This window comes from Diceros bicornis, chromosome 35 (genome assembly GCF_020826845.1).
Source record: "Diceros bicornis minor isolate mBicDic1 chromosome 35, mDicBic1.mat.cur, whole genome shotgun sequence".
Lineage (NCBI taxonomy): Eukaryota > Metazoa > Chordata > Mammalia > Perissodactyla > Rhinocerotidae > Diceros > Diceros bicornis.
In genome coordinates, this window is record NC_080774.1 from 14,370,474 (window position 1) to 14,390,109 (window position 19,636).

The window sequence follows — 19,636 nt, forward strand, 5'->3', positions numbered from 1 at the left end:
GGTCCACGCCAGGGATCCGAACCCATGAACCCTGGGCCACCGGAGCAGAGTGCGCGAATCTGACCACTATGCCACCAGGCTGGACCCCTACAATGCTCTTAATAAAAAAAAATACACAGGAAATATAAATTTTGTACCCCACTTTGGTGATGGGCACTAAATTAAAATCCTAAGTGTATTCATTATGTAGTCACCTCAATAACACTGGACATAATTAAAAATGAATTCTGAATAGGTGGAGCACAGAGGACTTTTCGGGCAGGGAACCTGTTCTATGTGTTACTGTAATGGTGGATACATGTCATCATATATTTGTCAAAGCCCAAAGAATGTACTACTCCAAGAGTGAACCCGAATGTGCACCGTGGACTTTGAGTGACAATGACGTGCGAACGTAGGTTCGCCAACCGTAACACATGTACCCTTTGGTGGGGGATGTTGATGATGGGGAAGGCTGTGCAGGTGTGGGGGGCGGGGGTAAATGGCGACTCTGTACTTTCTGCTCAGTTTTGCTGTGAACCTAAAACTATTCTAAAAAATAAAGTCTATTAAACAAAAAGAATTCTGTTACTAGGCAGAAAACTATTAACAATGTACAACTTTCTAGTTTCCCTGTAAGACAAATTTCCTTGGACTCAGAAGCAAGAGTTTCATACTTTTACATGTTTTCTTATCGAAGTGATAGAAAGGTAAAAATTAAAAGATGACTAAGCACTTGGACATGAGAATAGCCTGCCCCCCAAAAATAATCTGTGCCAGTCTCAGATATTCTTGTTACAGGAGAATGCTTTCAGTATTTATAAGCAGGACTTGTCCAAGTCCACCGCAAAGATATCAGAGAAAAGTCACTCAGCACATCTTAAATCTGGATAGCACCGTGTCATGGGAACCATCTTCCTCCGTGGTGGGCAGACAGTGTAGACACCCCACCTGTGCCACACAGCATCCAGTGCTCTGCTGTATCCCAGGGAGGCTCATTACATACAAGGCTCTGTAAGGCCATCTGAGCCTCCCAAGACATGCCCTCGCACAAGTACTGGAAAACCAAGGAAACCTTACCGCTTTCCCAGGCTTAAAAGGTTTCCCACCATTCGCTGTAACACCTTCTTTACGTTGACCACCCCATATAGCGCTGCGGTCACATGCTGGCCGATCAAGTATTCACATTCTTTCACCGTCAGCTGCTTGCCTTTCCCAAAGGCATCTATGTAGATGTAGTCAAAGATGTCCAGAGTCGCCCTAGCCAAAGAGCACGTGTAGTCAGCCAAATCTCAGATTAGAGCTGAACAAGTCAATCTTTAAAACCCCCGATAAGTAGCTCAAATCAGAGACTAAATGTTAACACAGTAGCATTTCTACTTAAAATATCAAGGTCTTGTCTCAAGTTTAAACTCGGACGCTTTGTACATGCTCTACTGTGTTAAGACCGCAATACACTGATATTTAAGGAACAGCGCTGAAATGTACCATCTAATACAGTTTTTTTGGGAGATTAATCTTAAAACTCATTGCCAGGGACATCCATCAGAAGTTTGGTTGAGAAAATACTTACGGAATGCCTGAGGCATTCCACAGATTAATTCCACAGATCAGCAGTAGTTAATGTCTGTGGATCCTGGGCCCCTTGAGGCTATGATGAAAGTCATGGCACCTTGAACCACAGGTATTCTGCCCTGGGTTCTGGAGACCCATTCAGGTGGTCACAGATCTGCTGAGCCCACCATGGCCTCAGGCTGGGACCCTGCCCCAGACCAAAGAGAGCTGTGTCCCTGGATTATAGCATGTCACTCCTCCCACGGAACTGTTGTCTGTGAACCATGCTCTCGAGTAAGCAGAGCGGTGGGAGGCAGTACATGAAACAAGCTCTCACGGCATTACCCAGTACACTCTAGGAGGACTCCTGAGGGGTTTAGGAGAGTCTTTGTTTCAGTGGTAGTTTTTTTTTTTCTTGAGCAACTGTTTCACTTTGATCTTATGCCCACCGCAAATCACCTAAGAGATTTTCTCTTAGGTGCTAAAAAGCCCAGTCAGATTTCTTCCTCTAATCATATTAATAGCCCACCTTTAGCAAGACATATACAAATGTTCCAGAAACAAGGAATGCTCTTCAATTCTTTTTATGAGTCTAGGAGAACCACACATATACACACAAATCTGCAGGCAAAAATCCTAAATAAAACATAAGCAAATCAAATATAGCAATGTATTTTAAAAAATCCACATGATTAAGTTAGATGTACCCCAAGAATGAAAGAAGAGTTGGACATTTAAAAATCTATTTCAGCACATACAGACTAAAAGAGAAAAACCATATGATCCTATTAGTAGACACAGAAAAGAGATTTTGGAAAAAAAAAAATCCAATGCCTATTTCTTAATAAACTCCTGGCAAACTAGGAATTTAGAAGGCAGCTTTGATAATCCCAATATAAGGTACTGCCCCCAAACATCATGCTTGATGGTGAAATCTTAAAAGCCTTCCATTTGAAGTCACACCCAAGTCAGAGGTGCCTGCTATCATTGTTTCTACCCAACTTTGTACAGGAGGACCTAGCCAGCAGAGTAACATAAGTAAAAGAAAGAAAAACATCTAAGGGCTAGAAAGAAATAAAGAAACACAACTGTCACGATTCATAGGCAATATGACTACCTACATAGAAAAGGCAAGAGTTGACAAATTATTAGCACTAATAATTTATTCAGCAATTATCAGATTATCAGACCTATATCTAAAGATCTACCCATGTCCCTGTACACTATCAGTACTTAGAAAATATAATTTTAAAAGCTACTATTTACAATAGAAACAAAAATTTAAGGTACCTAAGGAATAAATCTAACGACGTCAAAGAGCCCGATGAAGAAGACGATAAAATCTTTCTAAGGACATTAAAGAAGATTTACATGTGTAGGGAGATATCATGTTCACAGACAGAAAGAGTCAGCAGTGAAACACTGGCAACATTCCTCCTATTAATCTATGAGTCCATTCTAAAGTAAGCTCTGGTGCCCATCAATATCCATACGGAGTTTTGAAGGAAACTGATAAACCGATTCTGAATCTACAGAAGAGCCAAAGGCCAAGAACAGCCAAGGCCGTTTTGAAGAACCCCACGGGGGTCTCACCATGAGGACAAATGGTGAAGCTACAGTAATGAAGACAACACGATCCCGGTGCGGGCACATACAAGCGAGGACGCGAAGGCCCGCAGCCCAGCTGCTGGGTCACGAGTGTGCACTCGCCCACATCTTCCCTGCCTGTCCCTGAGGGCAGAGCCCTTTATAGGTCTCAGTGTTTGTTTCTGCCAAGTGCCTGGGGTGCTAACAAATGATTTCATTGTTTGTTTGCCCTGTACTGTATGTTCATTGTAGCCTAAAAAGGAAAAATGACACTGTTACCACACAGAAATGTACTCAACAAGGGGTTACTGGGGTAAATAATACGGTAATTGGTGTTTTAAATGCTTTATATCATGCAGAAATCCTTGGCGGATCATTATATGGGCATTTAAGAATATTTCAGAGATATTTGGGGAAAGAGGAAGACCAAATATGAGATGGATTGACTCCACAAAGGAAGCCAGAGACACGAGTCCACAGAAGTTGAGTAAGGATGTTGAGGACAAAAGACTGTGGACATCACTCATCCACAGGGTCACCAGGACTTGAAGCCGACTTGATGGCACACAAAAAACTTAGGGAAAGGGAATGAGCTGAAAAAGCATTTTTCCCATTTAAAATAATGGAAAATCGGTGCCTGCTATCCAAAAAAGAAACCATCCAATACATTTTTAGGAATAGATTATACTTGGAAAACAAGGGAAGCCTGGACACATTATTTAAAGAAACACATATATGTAATAAACTGTAAAAATTTGCATGGAAATAATAAATACTTTCAAATTAACTGGTGGTTACCTCTGGAGAGGAGAGGAGAGATAAAGGGATAAGGAAGAACGCCCAGGAGGCTCCAACTCTACGTATGTTTTATTTCCTATACCAGGAGGTAGAAATACAGAGACCAGCCATACTTTTTTTCTACCTACGCATCAGAAACTCTACTAGGTGTGTACAGCACTGATGTCATTTAATCCTCCAAACCACTTGATGCAAAACATCAGCCCCATTTTGCAGAGGAAAAAACTGAGGCTCAGAGGAACCCGAGGTTTAAAGCCAGTCTGACTTCAAAGCTCAGGGACTTTTTTTAGACTGCTCATCATGTCACCCAAGAGCATCACAGTTAGCCATCAGGAAGGGGTTTCAAAGAACAGGATATAATTAAATAATTTTGTCTCTTTTTCCTCTAAATGGCACATTCAACGAGAAGATATTTCTACCTATTTGATGAACCATTTCTTTCAGAAAAGCTAGGCTACAGCTGAAAAGGAGCTTTATGCCCACTAGGACACCAAGTTTAAAAAAGAGAACAAAATAGAACTCATCAACCTGCTTTACAAAATGCACATCAGTCACCAACGTGGCCTATAAGAAGCGCCATTGATGATGAGAACTCGAATATTTGCTTTGCACACGAATGAAGAAATTGGTTACCCTGTTCTCTCTCCCCCTTTCTCCCCTCCTCTTGTGTGAGGAGGGAGGGAGAGGGAGATTTCATGGAAGACTGGAAACTAAGAGTTTCTTTAAGAACACTTTGATCTGATCTGCTTTGGAACAAAGAGACTTTGAGATCCACATAAGACCTTGAACTCCTTAGTCCTATTCTTCAAAATTAAACTTCTTACTTTGAGATAACTGTAGATTCACATGCAGTTGTGAGATATAATACAGAAAGATCCAGAGTGCCCTTGTTCCACAACCAGAATACTGACACTGATACAGCTGAGAAACACAGTTTCATCACCACCCTAGTCTTCTTGACCTCAGTTTCGTTACCCCCCGCTCAGCACAGTGGAAATCAGCACGAGTCACAGATGGCTCACCCTTCTGCACCTTGGCACCACCTCAATAAGAAGTGACTGGGGAAGTTGACAGGCTCCAGTGGGACCCCCAGCTGCCGGGCAACTGTCAAGTAGAGCAGAGACATGCTGATCGGGATTCCTGTTCTGCGGATCAAAACCTACAAGAGAAGAATGCTTCAGCTTCACAGAGATGACCGTGCCTTCTCACTCCCTCAGCACACCTTATGAGGCTCCTGCTGTGCCAGGCATGATGCCAGGCTTGTCTGCATTTACATCTGGGGGCTGCAAACCACAGTTCACGGGCTGAAGCTGAGCCACCACTTGTTTTTGTATGGCATGCATAAAAAGAGTTTTAACATTTTTTTAATGTTTAAAAACACAGTAAAAAAAATACTATTTTGTGACACATGAAAATTATATTAAATTCAAATCTCCACGTCCATATATATAGTTTTATTGGAACACAGCCACATTCATTTGTTTTGAACTGTCTGTGCCTCCTTTCACATTACAGCAGCAGAACTGAGCAGTCAGGACAGAGAGCATATGGCCTACAAAGCCAAAATAATTTACTCTCCGGCCTTTTATAGAAAAAGTATGCAGACCTGTGATTTTTAGGCCCTCCTTCTTCCAGAAAGAACTGAAGGCCATTTCAAGGAAAGTATGTAACGTATGACAAAAGAAAATACAAGTAGCATATAGAGCAAAAAAAACAGATATGAAAATGGGCCAAGAGGGAAGAAAATGAAAACTAAGGATCGGGGCCAGCCTGATGTGGCGTAGCAGTCAAGTCTGTGCGCTCTGCTTCAGTGGCCCAGGGTTCATGGGTTCAGATCGCAGGCGCACACCTATGCACCGCTTATCAAGCCATGCTGTTGCAGCGTCCCATATAAAGTAGAGGAAGATGGGCACGGATGTTAGCCCAGGGCCAGTCTTCCTCAGCAAAAAAGAGGAGGATTGGCAACAGATGTTAGCTCAGGGCTAATCTTCCTCAAAAACAAACAAACAAACAAAAAACTAAGGATCAATGACACGGCTGGCCCGATTGCCTCCGACCTTCCAGGAGGCCAGTGCAAAAAGAAAGACCCGTTTAGTTTCACAGTTAGTGTTCATAAGATACAAACTGACCAAACAGAGTCAGACAAAGACCTATTTCTAGTCAGGAATTTCTCTCAAGGGTTTTCATACAGAGGATACTTCGTGGTAAAACACATAAAACCCACAGCAATATCCTTATAGTAGAGGCAAAAATGAGTTTCACCGGGCATTGAGAGATGAAAAGATCACAGTATTTGCTTTCAAAAAACATACGGTTTATCAGAGATGAGCTTAAACACACGTTATTATTTTTTAAGATATCCACATTTACCTGGTGCATGTATAAGTTTAGGGCATTATAGTAATCCATTCGGTTCCCCTTGAACTTCAGCTGGTCATAAAGGACATAGTTCATGGCATCCAGCACCTGGCTCTGGAGTTCTATTTCCATTATCATGGAGGATTCACCTGAAACACAGAGATCTACTCTGAGGACACAAGCACAGATAAGGTTGTGACCAGGGTCCCGAATAACTCATAACATGCAGACACTGGCAAGGCCTAACAATATTCATCAGGTGTTGCCAAACCACGTGGAGAAAAGAATATGTATTCAAAGTCTTTTACATTATCCAGGTGAACACATGATTGAGTCCTTAGTCACTTTTTCGTGACATAATGGGAACACACTGTAGGATTTCCCAAATTAACCAATTACTCTAGGTTCCTGCACAAATACAGCTGGATCCAAAGCAATTCCACACCTGCCTTGAAGGCCAAGCTAGGGTGTCGGCTGTTTATGCCTCGGAGGGTTTTGCAAACCAGCTCTACGATGCTGTCGATCTGGGCCTGGATGTCTCTGAGGCTGATGTCGGAGAGTGGGTTGCAGTACTGGTCAATATACACGGCACCTGAAAACAAACACCAATTATTCAATAAAGCCCTATTTTTACCCTTTCTTATCAGTTTCTCATTTACCCCAGACACCTGGGCCATAGCTCTTTCCACCATCCCACCAGATAAGCTTTGTATCCTGGATGCCAGGCCTTGCTGCCAAAACACTGAGAAGGAGCAACAAACATCCTCACAACAAAGGAGCACAGATTTCACTATTTTTTTTTTTTTTAAATAAACCAAACCTCTCTCAGAGGTCATGGACTCAAAAAACTGCAAACTGCATGACACATGGCATATTTCCATAGTCTACTGCAGAGAGAAATAAATGCTCTCAAGGCGATCTTTTCAAGCTACTTCTCTCTCCCTAATTCTCTTGTAGTTCAAAATCCAACAACTCCAAACACTTAATGGTATAAGATAGTTCCTTTACTTAAAAAAAAAAACAGTTGAAAGCCCTCACTGACAGATATGCCTTTCCACGAATGTACCTCTCAAAGGAGAACCAGTCAGTGGACTTTGGAGGTAACTGTACTTTCAAACTAGAGAAACAGTTACCCTCAGGGAGCCTGCAACTAAAAGCCTGTACAAAGCACACTGGAGACACTGTCTCTTAAAGATCACCACTCTTCACGGCCTTAGGGAATTCTTTAACCAGAGACGGAAGGGCTAACTTCATTATGTGGTTACAGGACATTTTCACTTGGGAAGCCATAGAGTCATTTTAAATTCAAGAATCTCAAACCAGTTCAGGATCTTGATGCCCTACCCATACCCTAAGGAGCCGAAAGCAGCTGCATGGGGGTCAACATGGGGGTCAATTGCTCCTGGGTCTCCTGGGAACCGAGCTTCTCCACCTGCAGCTGAAGGAATTCTGTTCCACCCTATTGCTATGATTCCTAGACTTCATCAACGGCATCAGATTATTCTACTCAGTCACCAAGTACCAAAATCCAGAGCCAAATTCCACTCACTCAACTACTTAAAAACCTCAAAGGCTTCCCAACGCCTACAGTGCTGATTTGGAAGGGTTATTTGAAAATTATAATATTACTTCATATTTAGAAGACGAAAAAGAAGCACTTGTTTTCATAAAAAAGCTACAGAATATAAAGCTTGTCAAATTATTCTCGACTGTGGAACAAACAGGAGGATGACTTTCAACTCCAGTATGCATGTGAGACGATTCCAGGGTGGCGAGGATATTTTATTTTCGTGAACGGAAACAGATTTTTCATTTCCTTTTGGATAACACTTTCACACAATCAACAAGAATCTGCACTAGGCATTGTGGAATGATGGCAACATAAGGACGAGGAACACAGCAAACTGAGTGACTAGTTGGAGAAACAACTTGTACACATGAAACAGAAACAACGCAATACAGTCAGCGCTACTGTCTTAGTTCTGAGGGGAGTAAAACCTGCAAGTGTTGCAATAGTCAGAGAAACTTAACGGAAATGAAACCTGAACTGAACCTAGGAGGGTGAGTAGGATTTAAGAAGGAATTCTAAGGAAAAGGGATACCACGAACGAGGATGTGAAGTAGGGTATCTGTAGGGTGCCAGTGAGGACAACAGCCCAGCTGGAGCAAGTGGAACATTTTGGAGAGTAACGAGGAAAGGCTTGGATTTAGGGACAGGGCTGAATTATGGAGGGCATTGAGCAGCAGGCAGAGATTTAACAAAAGAGGCAATCAGCTGGCCACTTTGCAGGCTCACATAGAGTGCTGAAAACAGGTGGGGTTTCAGACTGGACTGGCACTGGTACGTTGGTTGACTTGAGGGCAGGAGGGGGTGATGCTCAGGAAGCAAGTATTACTTAGAAAGCTATTGTTGGGAGAGGTGGTGACAGCCCGCACAAGAACAGTAACAGAATGGAGACAAGACAATGAGAAACATTGGAAAGGAAAAAAAAAATGACTTGCGTAAATCACTGAGAGCAGGGAACGAAAGTGAACGGTCCTATCTGTATTTCACAACCATAAACTATGGGAGTGACTGTGTAATATGCTAGGAATTTAAAATAGTTAAAAAAAAAAATAAAGTCACATTTTGTTCTTGTTCAACTTAGTCGGAACAGAAAGTTATTCCCTTCATCTTGCCTGTCCACTTGATTTCTTTCTACTCACTTCTCACTATGGACGAGCACTCACTGATCTGTAAGAACATTGCGTCCTCATTAAACGTCAACCAGAGGTCAAGGGATTTGCTTGGGGTCATACGAAGACAAAACTAGACAAATCTATTCCTGATTTGAAATGATGCTGTAAAGCTTAGAAAAACAGGGAACTAACCTCATTAGTTAAAATATCAGCCTCCATGCTTTGAACTTATGGTGCATCTTTAGAAAACACTGTCTCTTCAGCTGACGGCTAAAGATTCTGACAAAATCTCAGCTCTAAATTTAATAGTTTTGCCTACCTAATTGATCAGACCCTTTAGCCCAACCTTCAGAAGCCCAGGCAGCACAGTTTACTTTTCCACTGCTTTCTCATCAGGGACAGTTTCCACTACGGCTCTGAAAGACAGCTTAGCTGCATATTGAAATGTTGTTCAAGTCTCACCTTCAAGATATGATTCATAGTCATCAGGCTGCTGAAGAAAAGCCTTAAGATTATTTAAAATTTTCTGTTGTCGTAGGTAGTAAAGAATTTTTTTTGCGTAGTATTTCCAGGTTAAAGCTTTTCTGGAAAAAACAAACAAACAATAAGTCAATAATAATTAAGATACTAAAACTTCCAGTTATCTATTTTTCACTTCACACTAATCATACCATGTAAAGAGTCTACTTCACAAGAAAAATATGATTGGCTCACGATCATAGAGAACTTATTATCATGGAGCAGACAGCACAATTTAGGACTTTGCACTTGTAATCCAACACTAAATTAGTCGTGCTGAAATTCAAGAAACAGTTATCTGTTTGGCTTCAGATTCACTAAAAGGAAATAGAAAAGAAACCTGAAAAGTTAGGGGACCTGGATGAGTCTCCGGAGACATGGCTGAGGCGTCTGGAACCCTGCGCTGGCCCCTTGGCATGTGCTGCTTCTTGCTCCCCTCACTGCTATGTGACCTCATCCAGTCTCCTGGTTTCCAACAGCACCCATACTGACAACTCCCAATCTATTTTCCAGAACAGATGTCGCCCCTAAACTCCAGACCTACATATCCAACTGCGACTCCTCCTCCCCACTTGGGTATCTGGTGAGCACCTCAACTTTCTTCCCCTCGCAGAGTCATCCTCTCTCAGATAATGGCAACCGCATCATTCCAGTCAGGCCAGAAACCCTGGAGGCATCCTTGACTCCCTGCTTTCTCTCATGAGCCACATTCAATCCATCTGCCAATGCTGCCACTTTTATATTCAAAATATATCCGAAATGTGAACGCTTCTCACTAACTCCTCTAAGGCACCACCGTCTTTTGTCTGTACCATAGCAGCATCCTCCTCACTAAGCTTCCCGCTTTGAAGCTCGCCCTTCATAGTCTATGCTCAGTGGAGCAGCCAGAGTGCTCTAGCTAACACGTTACATCACAGCACAACAATTCTCTGCTCCAAATTCTCCGACGGTTTTCCACCTTGCTCGAAGTAAAAGCCCAAGTCCGAATGACGACCTAAAAAGGCCTTTAAACTCTCGCCCCATTACCTCTCTGACCTCAATTCCTACTATTTCCCTCCTCAGGCCAGTCCCCAGTCATGCTGGCTCCCCTGCTGTTCCTTCATCGCCTGGCTAGTGCTGCCCTTAGGCCTTAGTACTTGCAGTTCCTTGTGCCCGGAACGTTCTTTCCCTGGAGATCTGCAATCTGTGCCCTCATCTCCTTTCAGGTTTTGATTCACATGTTCCTTTGAGTATGGCTTTCTCCCACCACCCCTCCCTCACCCTCTTCCCTGACACACATTTCTCTATAGTGTTTCTCATTGTCTAATGTAATCAATATCTTACTTTGTTTAGCGCCTATTTCCCCACTAGAGTGTAAGCTCCGTGAAGGCAGAGCTTTCTGTCTTGTTCACTGTTGTATCCCCACTGCCTATAATAGTGTGGGGCACATGGTAGATGCTCAACAGATACTTGTTGAGTGAATGAAATTCTTCACCAGATCTCCCAAATACACACAGGGGTCAAGGGAAGCAGGAGAGTGATCAACTTATCTGTCTGACTTCATAAAGAAACAAAGGACTCTCACTCTCCAGATAGTAAATGAAAATCATCAGAGCTAGGTTTTACCACTTTTTAACCTTTGAGCTGTAAAATATATATCAATCTAGAAAATCACATGAAACAAATGAGTAGCTTAATGAACTATTATAAGGCAAACACCCTTATATCTACCACTCAGGCCAAGAAACAGAACTTTGCAGACACCCCAGAAGCCCTCCATGGGCCCTCTCCTCCCCTCTCAATAATCAAATCCATGCCTCTATGGTCATCACCTTGCTTTTCTCTATAGTTTTTGCCAAATGTGTATCCCTAAACACTCTAGTTTGTTTCAATGTCTTTTAAGTTTCTTATCCTACAGGATCGCCCGCCATCTTTTTTCCCCTTGCATTTTTTTTGTTGAAGAAACCTGGTTGTTTGACCTGTAGTTTCCCACAGTCTGGAATTTGTTGATTGCATCCATATGGTGTAGTTTAACATGTTCTTCTGTCTTCTGAGTTTCCTGTAAATTGGATGTAGAGGCTTGATCAGATTTGGATTCCATTTATTTGACAAGACTACTTCACAGGTGGTAACAAGTTCTTCCATCAGGAGGCAACCATACCTTGATTGTTTCTTTTTGTGATGTTAGCAGCCACTGCTACACAATGACCAGGTCTGTTAATTCATTAGAGGTTACAAAGTAGTGATATTCTAATTCAACCATCTGTTCTTCATTTATTAGCTGGCATACTCCTATAAAGAATAATTTGCCCATATCTACTATTTGGTCCCCCAATGGCATAGTATATTATAAAAGCAGGGTAAATGCTCATTTCTTTCCTTTATTATTTTTCAAAATAATAATTTGGGTTCTTATTATCCTCCAAAGGTGACCTATTAGTTGTTGTTAAATATTATTATGAACTCACGGAGCTAAATATATTTGATGTGTTTCAATCCATTCTATTTATTATCCATACTGATGCTCCAATCGTCACATCTTTGGTCAATGGAAGCCTCTTCATGTTGGCCCCTGAATGCTTCTGACATGAAGTGTTGTTACTGTTCTTGCTATCTGGTTCCAGGCTTCCAAGATGCTCCAGGCTCATCTTTTACAGCTCCTGTATTGGACCTAGAATCAGCCATTTCTCCAAAAACCCTGGCTTCTTCTGAGAGGTAATGGTATACCAAGACCACAACCTGGGTACTAGGGATGATCATTCCTACTAAGTTGTTATTGTTTCTAGACCTTTTCAGTGGACAGAGATAGTAAGTCTAGTGTATATATGTGTGCACACACACATACACACACACCTCTACATATATTTAAATATAAGCTATCTCATGAGTTCATACTGACACTTCTAATTCAAATTCAGAACAATAATTTTTACCTTATTCTATTTTAAATCTATATCTTTTTTCTTCCAGAAGAATCCTGCTTCTCCAGTAACATAATTACTCATTTGCTTTATTGTACATCTCATTCTCTCTCTCTCTCACCCCACCCCCACCCGCCTCGGCCTCAGGATAACAAGACCAATATTCTCATCATCTTGATGATTACTCGAAAACAGCTAAATATTTTGCTTATGTTCTCCTCCATTCTCTGCTCATTTTTTTAAACAGTTGTAGTGTACCTACATTGTCAGGGCTTATGGCTATTACATACACTACCTTCTATCCTATGAACTGGCATCTGGATTTAACTCTATAAGTAAATGCATATTTAATGTTCACACTAGTCCTTACGTCAGTCTCTCTGATTATTTTGGTTGTTTGAAGCTCATTTTCTAGCTCATTTCTTGGGAAGGGTTTGAAAGTCCCCGAGTTCTTGTAAGATAAGTTTGTCTGCAGCCTTTTTACTTGGAAGTCAGTTTGGCTGGATATAAAAATCCTTGGCTGACATTTTCAATCCTTGAGTATCTTATATATGTTACTCTTTTTCTCTCTGGCATAGAGCATTGCTGTTGAAAAGTCTGATATTCTGATTTTCTTTCCCTTATAAGTGACTTCATCTTTTTTGTTTGGATGCCCAAAGGACTTTTCTAAAATCCAACAGTTTTAGTGAAATATGTGTCAGTGTTGGTCATTCTGGGCGAATTTTCTCAGGTACAGTGTATACTCTTGTACTATGTTGTTTCAAATCTTTATTGTGGAATGTAGTCTTTTTAATAAAGACTGCACAGAACAACATAAATGCAAATTGTTTTCAAATATCCAGGGGCTGGAACTTTAGTGTTTGCAGAAACTACCCTTCTTCCTTCCTATGCTTTCCACATCCAAACAACAAGCACTGCCACGAATGAATACGAATAGGGTCCTTCATGGAAATTGGTATTCCAAAATATTTACAAATGTGAGAGTATTCTCTGTCATTTAAAATCAACCCTATTTTAGGCTCAAAATATACACATCAGGTCAAGGGGTAACATTTATGATCATTACTTCTAAAAAGACTATAACAATATATATTTTTACTGGCTGTACATAATCAGTCTTTTTCGCTAATCTGGTAAGTACAAAAGCAATATTTCATTGTTATTTAACATTTCTTTGAGAGTGAATTTAAAGGTCTTTTTACATGATTGCCAGACACTTGGATTTGCTCTTCTCTGAATGTCATCCTCCTATTCTTTGTACATTTTTTGATTTCTTCTTAGAAATTTTAAGAACCCTACTGACTTTGTTTATGGTTTCTTTGGTCATACAGAAGTTTATTTTTTTATTGCAAAGTCACTTGTCTATATTCTTTTATTGCTTTTGTATTATCAGCCTTGGTTAAGGAGGTCTCCCTAGACTGTACATGAAGTCTCCTTTTCCTCGAGGGATTTTCATGGTGATCATTTTTAAATTTAGGTTCTTTACTCTTTTGGAACTTAATTGCTGGATATGACGTAAGTTTTACTTTCTCCTAGATGGAAATTCAGTTATGCCCAGGACCACTCATTAAATAATTGATGTACCACCTTTTTCCCTCCAAGTTTAAATATATTCAATTATCTTTTATAGCTGGGACACATTTCTGAATTACTCTTTGCCACTGATGTGGCTATCTACTTTTACTTAAACATTGTATTGTTTTCATTACAGGTAGCTTTATATGTTCTATTATCTAGTGACGCAAGTTTCCCATTGCAATCATTAACAAATTGTTTTTTCTGGCTCTTCTTGTGAATTTATTCTTCTGTATATATTTTACGACAATATTATCCAATAAAACACCAAAAAGCTTTCTTGTCCCATAACTCTTTTTTGATCCTAACTGGAATGGCACTAGGTCTATGTATTAATTTCAGAAGAACTGACATTTTTGTGATGGTAAGTCTTCCCATACAAGAACATGCTCTATCTTATTTTAGGTTTTTCAATAACGTTCTACACTCTGACCTAGGAAACCTATTCCAAGGAATCCATTTAGAAATGAAACCACTAGAAACATCACCTTCCACAGTAACACAAAATGGAGAAGAAAGTGGTTACCCACCAATAGAGGGATGATTAAATAAATTATAGGATATACTACAAAACAGTACGCAGCCATCAAAAAAAGTGAACTGGATTTTTTACCCCTTGATTAGGATAGATTTTCATAAGGTAAATTTGAATGAGAAAAAAAGACACAGAAAAGTACCTATTTTATGATCACAATTTCGTGAAATAATGATCCCCTCCATCCTCACATATATCAGTGTATATTAGTATGCAAGACTACAACCTAGGTTGTCACCATGAATTACAGGGGTGGGGGCAGGGAAAGCCAATACAAATGGAGTAGAGAGGAAGGCAAAAATAACATAAGCAAGAAAAAAACAGTCTGCACTAAACATCAAATCAAAACTAAAACAACCAATAAACTCAGTATGTATGATATTACATTTATGTACTTAAAAGTATATGTGTATATATGCAAAAAAGACAGGTCAGCTTTTATTTTTAAGGCTGCACAATACTGACTATTAGATCATACTTCAAATCATTTATAGATAAACCAAAATAGAAACGGAAAAATGACCTGTGTACTGAACTTATCCAAGGCCTAGAATAGTGACACATCTTACCTCTCCCCTACGGTTGTTCCACTGATAGATATTTCTCTCCTAAACCCCCTTAAAAACAACAAGCAAAATATCTTACACCTTGTTTGTGAGATATTTCACAATGATCTCTCTTAAGGAAGATGCTAAACTAGCATTCTTATCTTCCATCACTAGTAAACGTTTCCAGAACTTTTAGATCAGAAAATCTTTTCCCTAGATAAGTTAGGCTGGAAGCCAAGTCATTTTTTAGTTAAACTGGAAATTAACCTTCAAAGCAGAAAATATAAGGAATAAAAAATTTTAAGCAACAACCAAGAGATAATAGATTCTTCTTGATTAGGAAAGATAAAAGAAAGGCTCAACCAAGTATCCATACTGTTCTCGGCCAAAGTAAGATTACTTCTTACCAAAATTCAGAAATAGTAAAAAATCATCCATCAAATTAAGACATGCCTATAAAATTATTTAAAAAAAAAAAAAAGATTCAATTCACGACAGGCAAATTTGGTGGTGGTAGGTGGAGGGATGGTTTATATTACCCAAACAATGTAATAGACACATGTGCCCGGAGCAGGGTATTTAACCCACAGTAGGACTAAATACTAATTCTCTGTTCTTTCCAAAAGAATTTCTGCACAGTTTCTTTAAATTCCACTGTCTCAGTGTACTTATCTAATTTACACAGACTTTTTCAAAAATATAACTACAATAACACATGAAACATTTGGAAATGCAAGTCCTATGGTTCAGCCACATACAAATTATAGCAATTCATTCTGGGGTTATTACTAAAACAAACAAACAAACAAAATCTCTGCTAAAACTATGGCTTACCTTCCTTCCATATTTAGGATACACACCAGTTCATCCTCAAAAAATATCTCTGGTCCCTCAAGATTCTCAATGTCACTAAAACCGTTACAAGGGACCTATGAAGAAGACATATACAAACAGGCCTCAATAAAAAGGAATAATGTCATTGCCACTCTCTTACACAAAACTGAGTTGCAAACAAAGATGCTTATTTTCATGGAATGAAATAAGTGCACTATCTTGCACCACCCAGGATGGTTAGAAAGTAACATGCAAAGTAACAATTTGTTCAGATCTTGCTAGTTGCAAATGAGTTATATTTTCATAGACTGGAATTTCTGAAACTGCTAACTCAAGAGTTCTAATGTGAAGAAAAATAGCTCTGAAAAAATAACTAGAAATACAAAATCTCCTAATTCACAATAACTATCTTGTGCAGTCTACACTGCACTCCACGAGGAGAGGAGGGCAGAGAGAGAAGTCTAGTGCTTTTGGCAATTCAACCCACTGGGCATGTTTTCTCCTCTGTAAATTGAGGTGGTGGTACCAATCGGCTTTTAGGTCCCCTTGGTTTAAAATTCTATTACTTCTCCCACTTTTCTTTTTGAAAGTAGCCAGGAAATTTCACATCAACCTATGTGCACGCAGAGAACACAGGAATACAAGGGTCCTGAGCCAAAGTAATCACCCGCCCACAGATCAATCTTAAGTATACTCTTGCTACATTCAAAGTCCTTGACATACTTCTAATTAGGCAGTGGTACAGGGAAAGAGGGAGCTAAGGAAAAAACACAACAATTCATCATTATTAGACAAAGGCACAGGCTGTTAAAAATGCACATAAAACCAGCTGGACTAGAAGTAGAGGCTGCAAACCAGTAGCCCATGACCAAGGGCATCAAACATATTTAGCACCCAAATATATGTGGGTACAAACACATTTAACCAGTATTTAAAATCTGTGATTATGAATGCTTTAGCCAGCTTATCCAAAGTTGAACGTAATTTTGTCCCTTCTAACATTAACAAACATTTATTTATAGAAATGAACCACTCTAGGAAATATCTAGTTTTATTCTCCATAGGGGAATAAGGTCAAATTTGTCCCAAGTTCAAATTTTCCCTTTCAAAACTTGAAAAGCCTGGAAAATACTTCAAATGTATGAATTCCGTTAAGTAATAGTAATTAAAATTAGAAAACAGAGATTTATCTTCAGTAAACCAGGATAGTAAAATACATCAGATTGGCTCTATTTCTAGATCCCTAATGTGAAACAAATTTAAAATATTTTTTCTATTTTCCAGAGTTACAAAAAGTTGAGAATCAGGATCGGATACAGAAACTGCTGTGAGAGACTCTGTGGAAGGAAAAAAACCAAAAAAAACCCCATGCATTTCAGCAATATTAAAAAAACAAACTTATCAGGATAATGAATGCAAAACATTTTAATTGAGGGAGTAATACTTCTGATTTACAGATAGCTTTTAATCCTGTTACCTTAACAAACAATGCAGTTTACTACTGGTTAAAACTTGCAAAGCCAGAGAGAAGAACCATATTAACTTTGTCAAACGTTCTGGGAAAACAACGGGGTGAAATTTGTAGTGTTCAATCACTGATGATCCCCCAAATCACGTGGAGATTGCAAAAAATACGTTTAACCCACTTGCAAAGAAATAACGCTGATCTGAATTCCCTTCACATTGTGTTGCAGGTCCCTGCCTCCCTTTCCACCCCCATTCTCTCTCTGGCTTTAGTAAACTCAAGCTGGCAGGGACAAATGGCTTCATGTTGTCGGAGAGGAGGAAAAGGACACAATGACTCTTGCAGCCGTCTAAGTGAGTAAGGGATTGTGAGAGCACTGAAAAGGGAGATATCAAAAAGCGCTGGATGAGCTAACGCTCCAGACCCAGACGCAGACACCACTACCAGGCAGAAGCGTAGAGCTACATCAACAGATCCTTACGTGCTCTGAAAAGAACCTCTTTGAGAAGGAGGCTACAATCTTCCGGGCTTCTAACCCAGCTTTTTGCCGAACTTTATACTCCTCCAACCAATTGACGTAGTCGGTGGGGCTGTAGTGTTTCATAAGGGAAGGCCACCTACAAGGAGAGAAACACCCCCTCAGCTTCAGAGAGACTCAAAGGCAGGCGGGCAGACAGACACGAATCAAAGGCAGCCTTGGAAAACAGGGAAAGCGGTACGGTTTAGTGGTCAGAGGGCCCCCGGCGGTGGACCTAGTTCAGCTCTCCATCCGGCACGCACGCACTCGCTCACGGTGTGACCTTGGCGTCGCAAAAGGAATGCTGCGTCTCCACTCCCCATCTATAAAATGGGGACAGTCGTAGCAACAGTAATAGCGATGACAATGACAGTTAACATTTATTGCGCGCCTCCCAAGAGCCGGGCCCTGTGCAAATGCTCCCTACACATCTTCTGGTTTAATAACCACAAAGGTGGGTCTCAGGATCACCGTTCCAAGTCGACGAACGAGGCTCAAAAAAGGGAAGCCGCTACCCACAAGGTCATACGGCGAGTGTGCCAGGGCCAGATTTTATGCCGGGTCCCCCACGGAAATCTGTGCTCTCGGCCAACAACCCGGGGATGCTGCGCCCGCTGCCTCCAGGGCTGAGGCTCAGCGCATCACCGGATCCATGTAAACATCCTAGCACAGAGTCGGGCACAAAAGAAGCGCGCGGGCTGGGTGAGCCGTGGCACTACCGTCGTCATCCCTCAGGGAGGGCCCGGCGGCTGGGCGCCCCCCGATGCGCAATTTGGGCACCGGAGGGTCCGCGCGGCGTGGACCCGAGGGGCCGGCGGCCTGGAGGCCTTTGTCTGTCGGTCCGCGGGAAGCGGTCCGGGGTGGGCGACGGGGGTGGGGTCCTCGCGCGGGGAGGGGCAGCGGCGCCGGCCGGCCGGGCCCGGGCCCGGGGGGCGCAGAGCGGGGGCTCGGGCAGCGGGGCGCTGGCTCACCTCACCCGGAACTGCTCCTTCCACACCTTCCCGCTACTCTGGCACAGCTCGCGCAGCCGCCGGCAGGTGCTGGAGACGCGGCCGATGTCGGCGGCCGTCAGCGAGCCGCTGCACAGGATGTACTCCAGCACCTCGCCCGGCAGGTTGACGAGGCAGCTGAGGCCCGCCGCCTCCGGCGCGGCCTCCTCCGCCAGCGCCGGCACCACGTCCATCGCGCTCTCGCCCGCTGCCGCCGCCATCTTGTCCGCGTACCTGGGCCGCCGCGCGCGCACGCACACGCCGGGGCGCCCCGCTTCGCCCCGCCCACCGGCCCGAGGGGCGGGCGCGACATCGCCCCGCCCACGTCCGTGGCCACGCCCCCTCCTCCCGGGTCGCGCTCCAGGACTGCGCCGCCGCCAAGGGAAGGAAATGCGTTTTGGAAAAGAACTGCGCTGTGGGCCGGGAGCCGGGGTAGCATCCATCTTTCTCGTGTGGGCTGAGCGCTTCCTGTGCATGAGCTCCTCGGACCTTCCCAAGAAGCCGGTGCACTGTTTCTCTCCCCAGGTTACAGATGGGGAAACTGAGGCTCAGGAAGATGAACAGACTTGCTCAGAGTCCCTTGTCTTAGATTCTAATCCAGATCCGCTTGACTTCTGCTTGACTGTAATAACAACACACAATATTCTTGAGTGGGTGCGGTGCGAAGCACTTTACATACGTTCTTCAGGGACTCCTCATTTGAGTCCTCTAGGATAGGTACCACAATTATACCATTCTACAGATAAGGAAAACAAGGCTCATAAAGGTGGAAGTCACTGGTTCAAAGTCACAGAGACAA

General features: G+C 42.0%; 1 protein-coding gene across 2 annotated transcripts in view; it reads right to left on the reverse strand.

Annotated features, from left to right (window-relative positions):
* The window catches only part of FBXO21 (F-box protein 21), a 38,007-nt gene extending 18,949 nt beyond the window's left edge, over positions 1-19,058 (reverse strand). For both annotated transcript variants that reach the window (XM_058531514.1, XM_058531513.1), the window contains exons 1-8: positions 18,820-19,058; positions 17,813-17,948; positions 15,867-15,961; positions 9,418-9,539; positions 6,722-6,868; positions 6,289-6,425; positions 4,941-5,077; positions 1,060-1,239 (exon numbers count right to left, since the gene is read on the reverse strand). In XM_058531514.1, coding sequence (XP_058387497.1) covers positions 1,060-1,239; positions 4,941-5,077; positions 6,289-6,425; positions 6,722-6,868; positions 9,418-9,539; positions 15,867-15,961; positions 17,813-17,948; positions 18,820-19,058 — 1,193 coding nt within the window. The remainder of the gene's footprint in view (positions 1-1,059; positions 1,240-4,940; positions 5,078-6,288; positions 6,426-6,721; positions 6,869-9,417; positions 9,540-15,866; positions 15,962-17,812; positions 17,949-18,819) is intronic.
* Between the last annotated feature and the right edge of the window lie 578 nt (positions 19,059-19,636).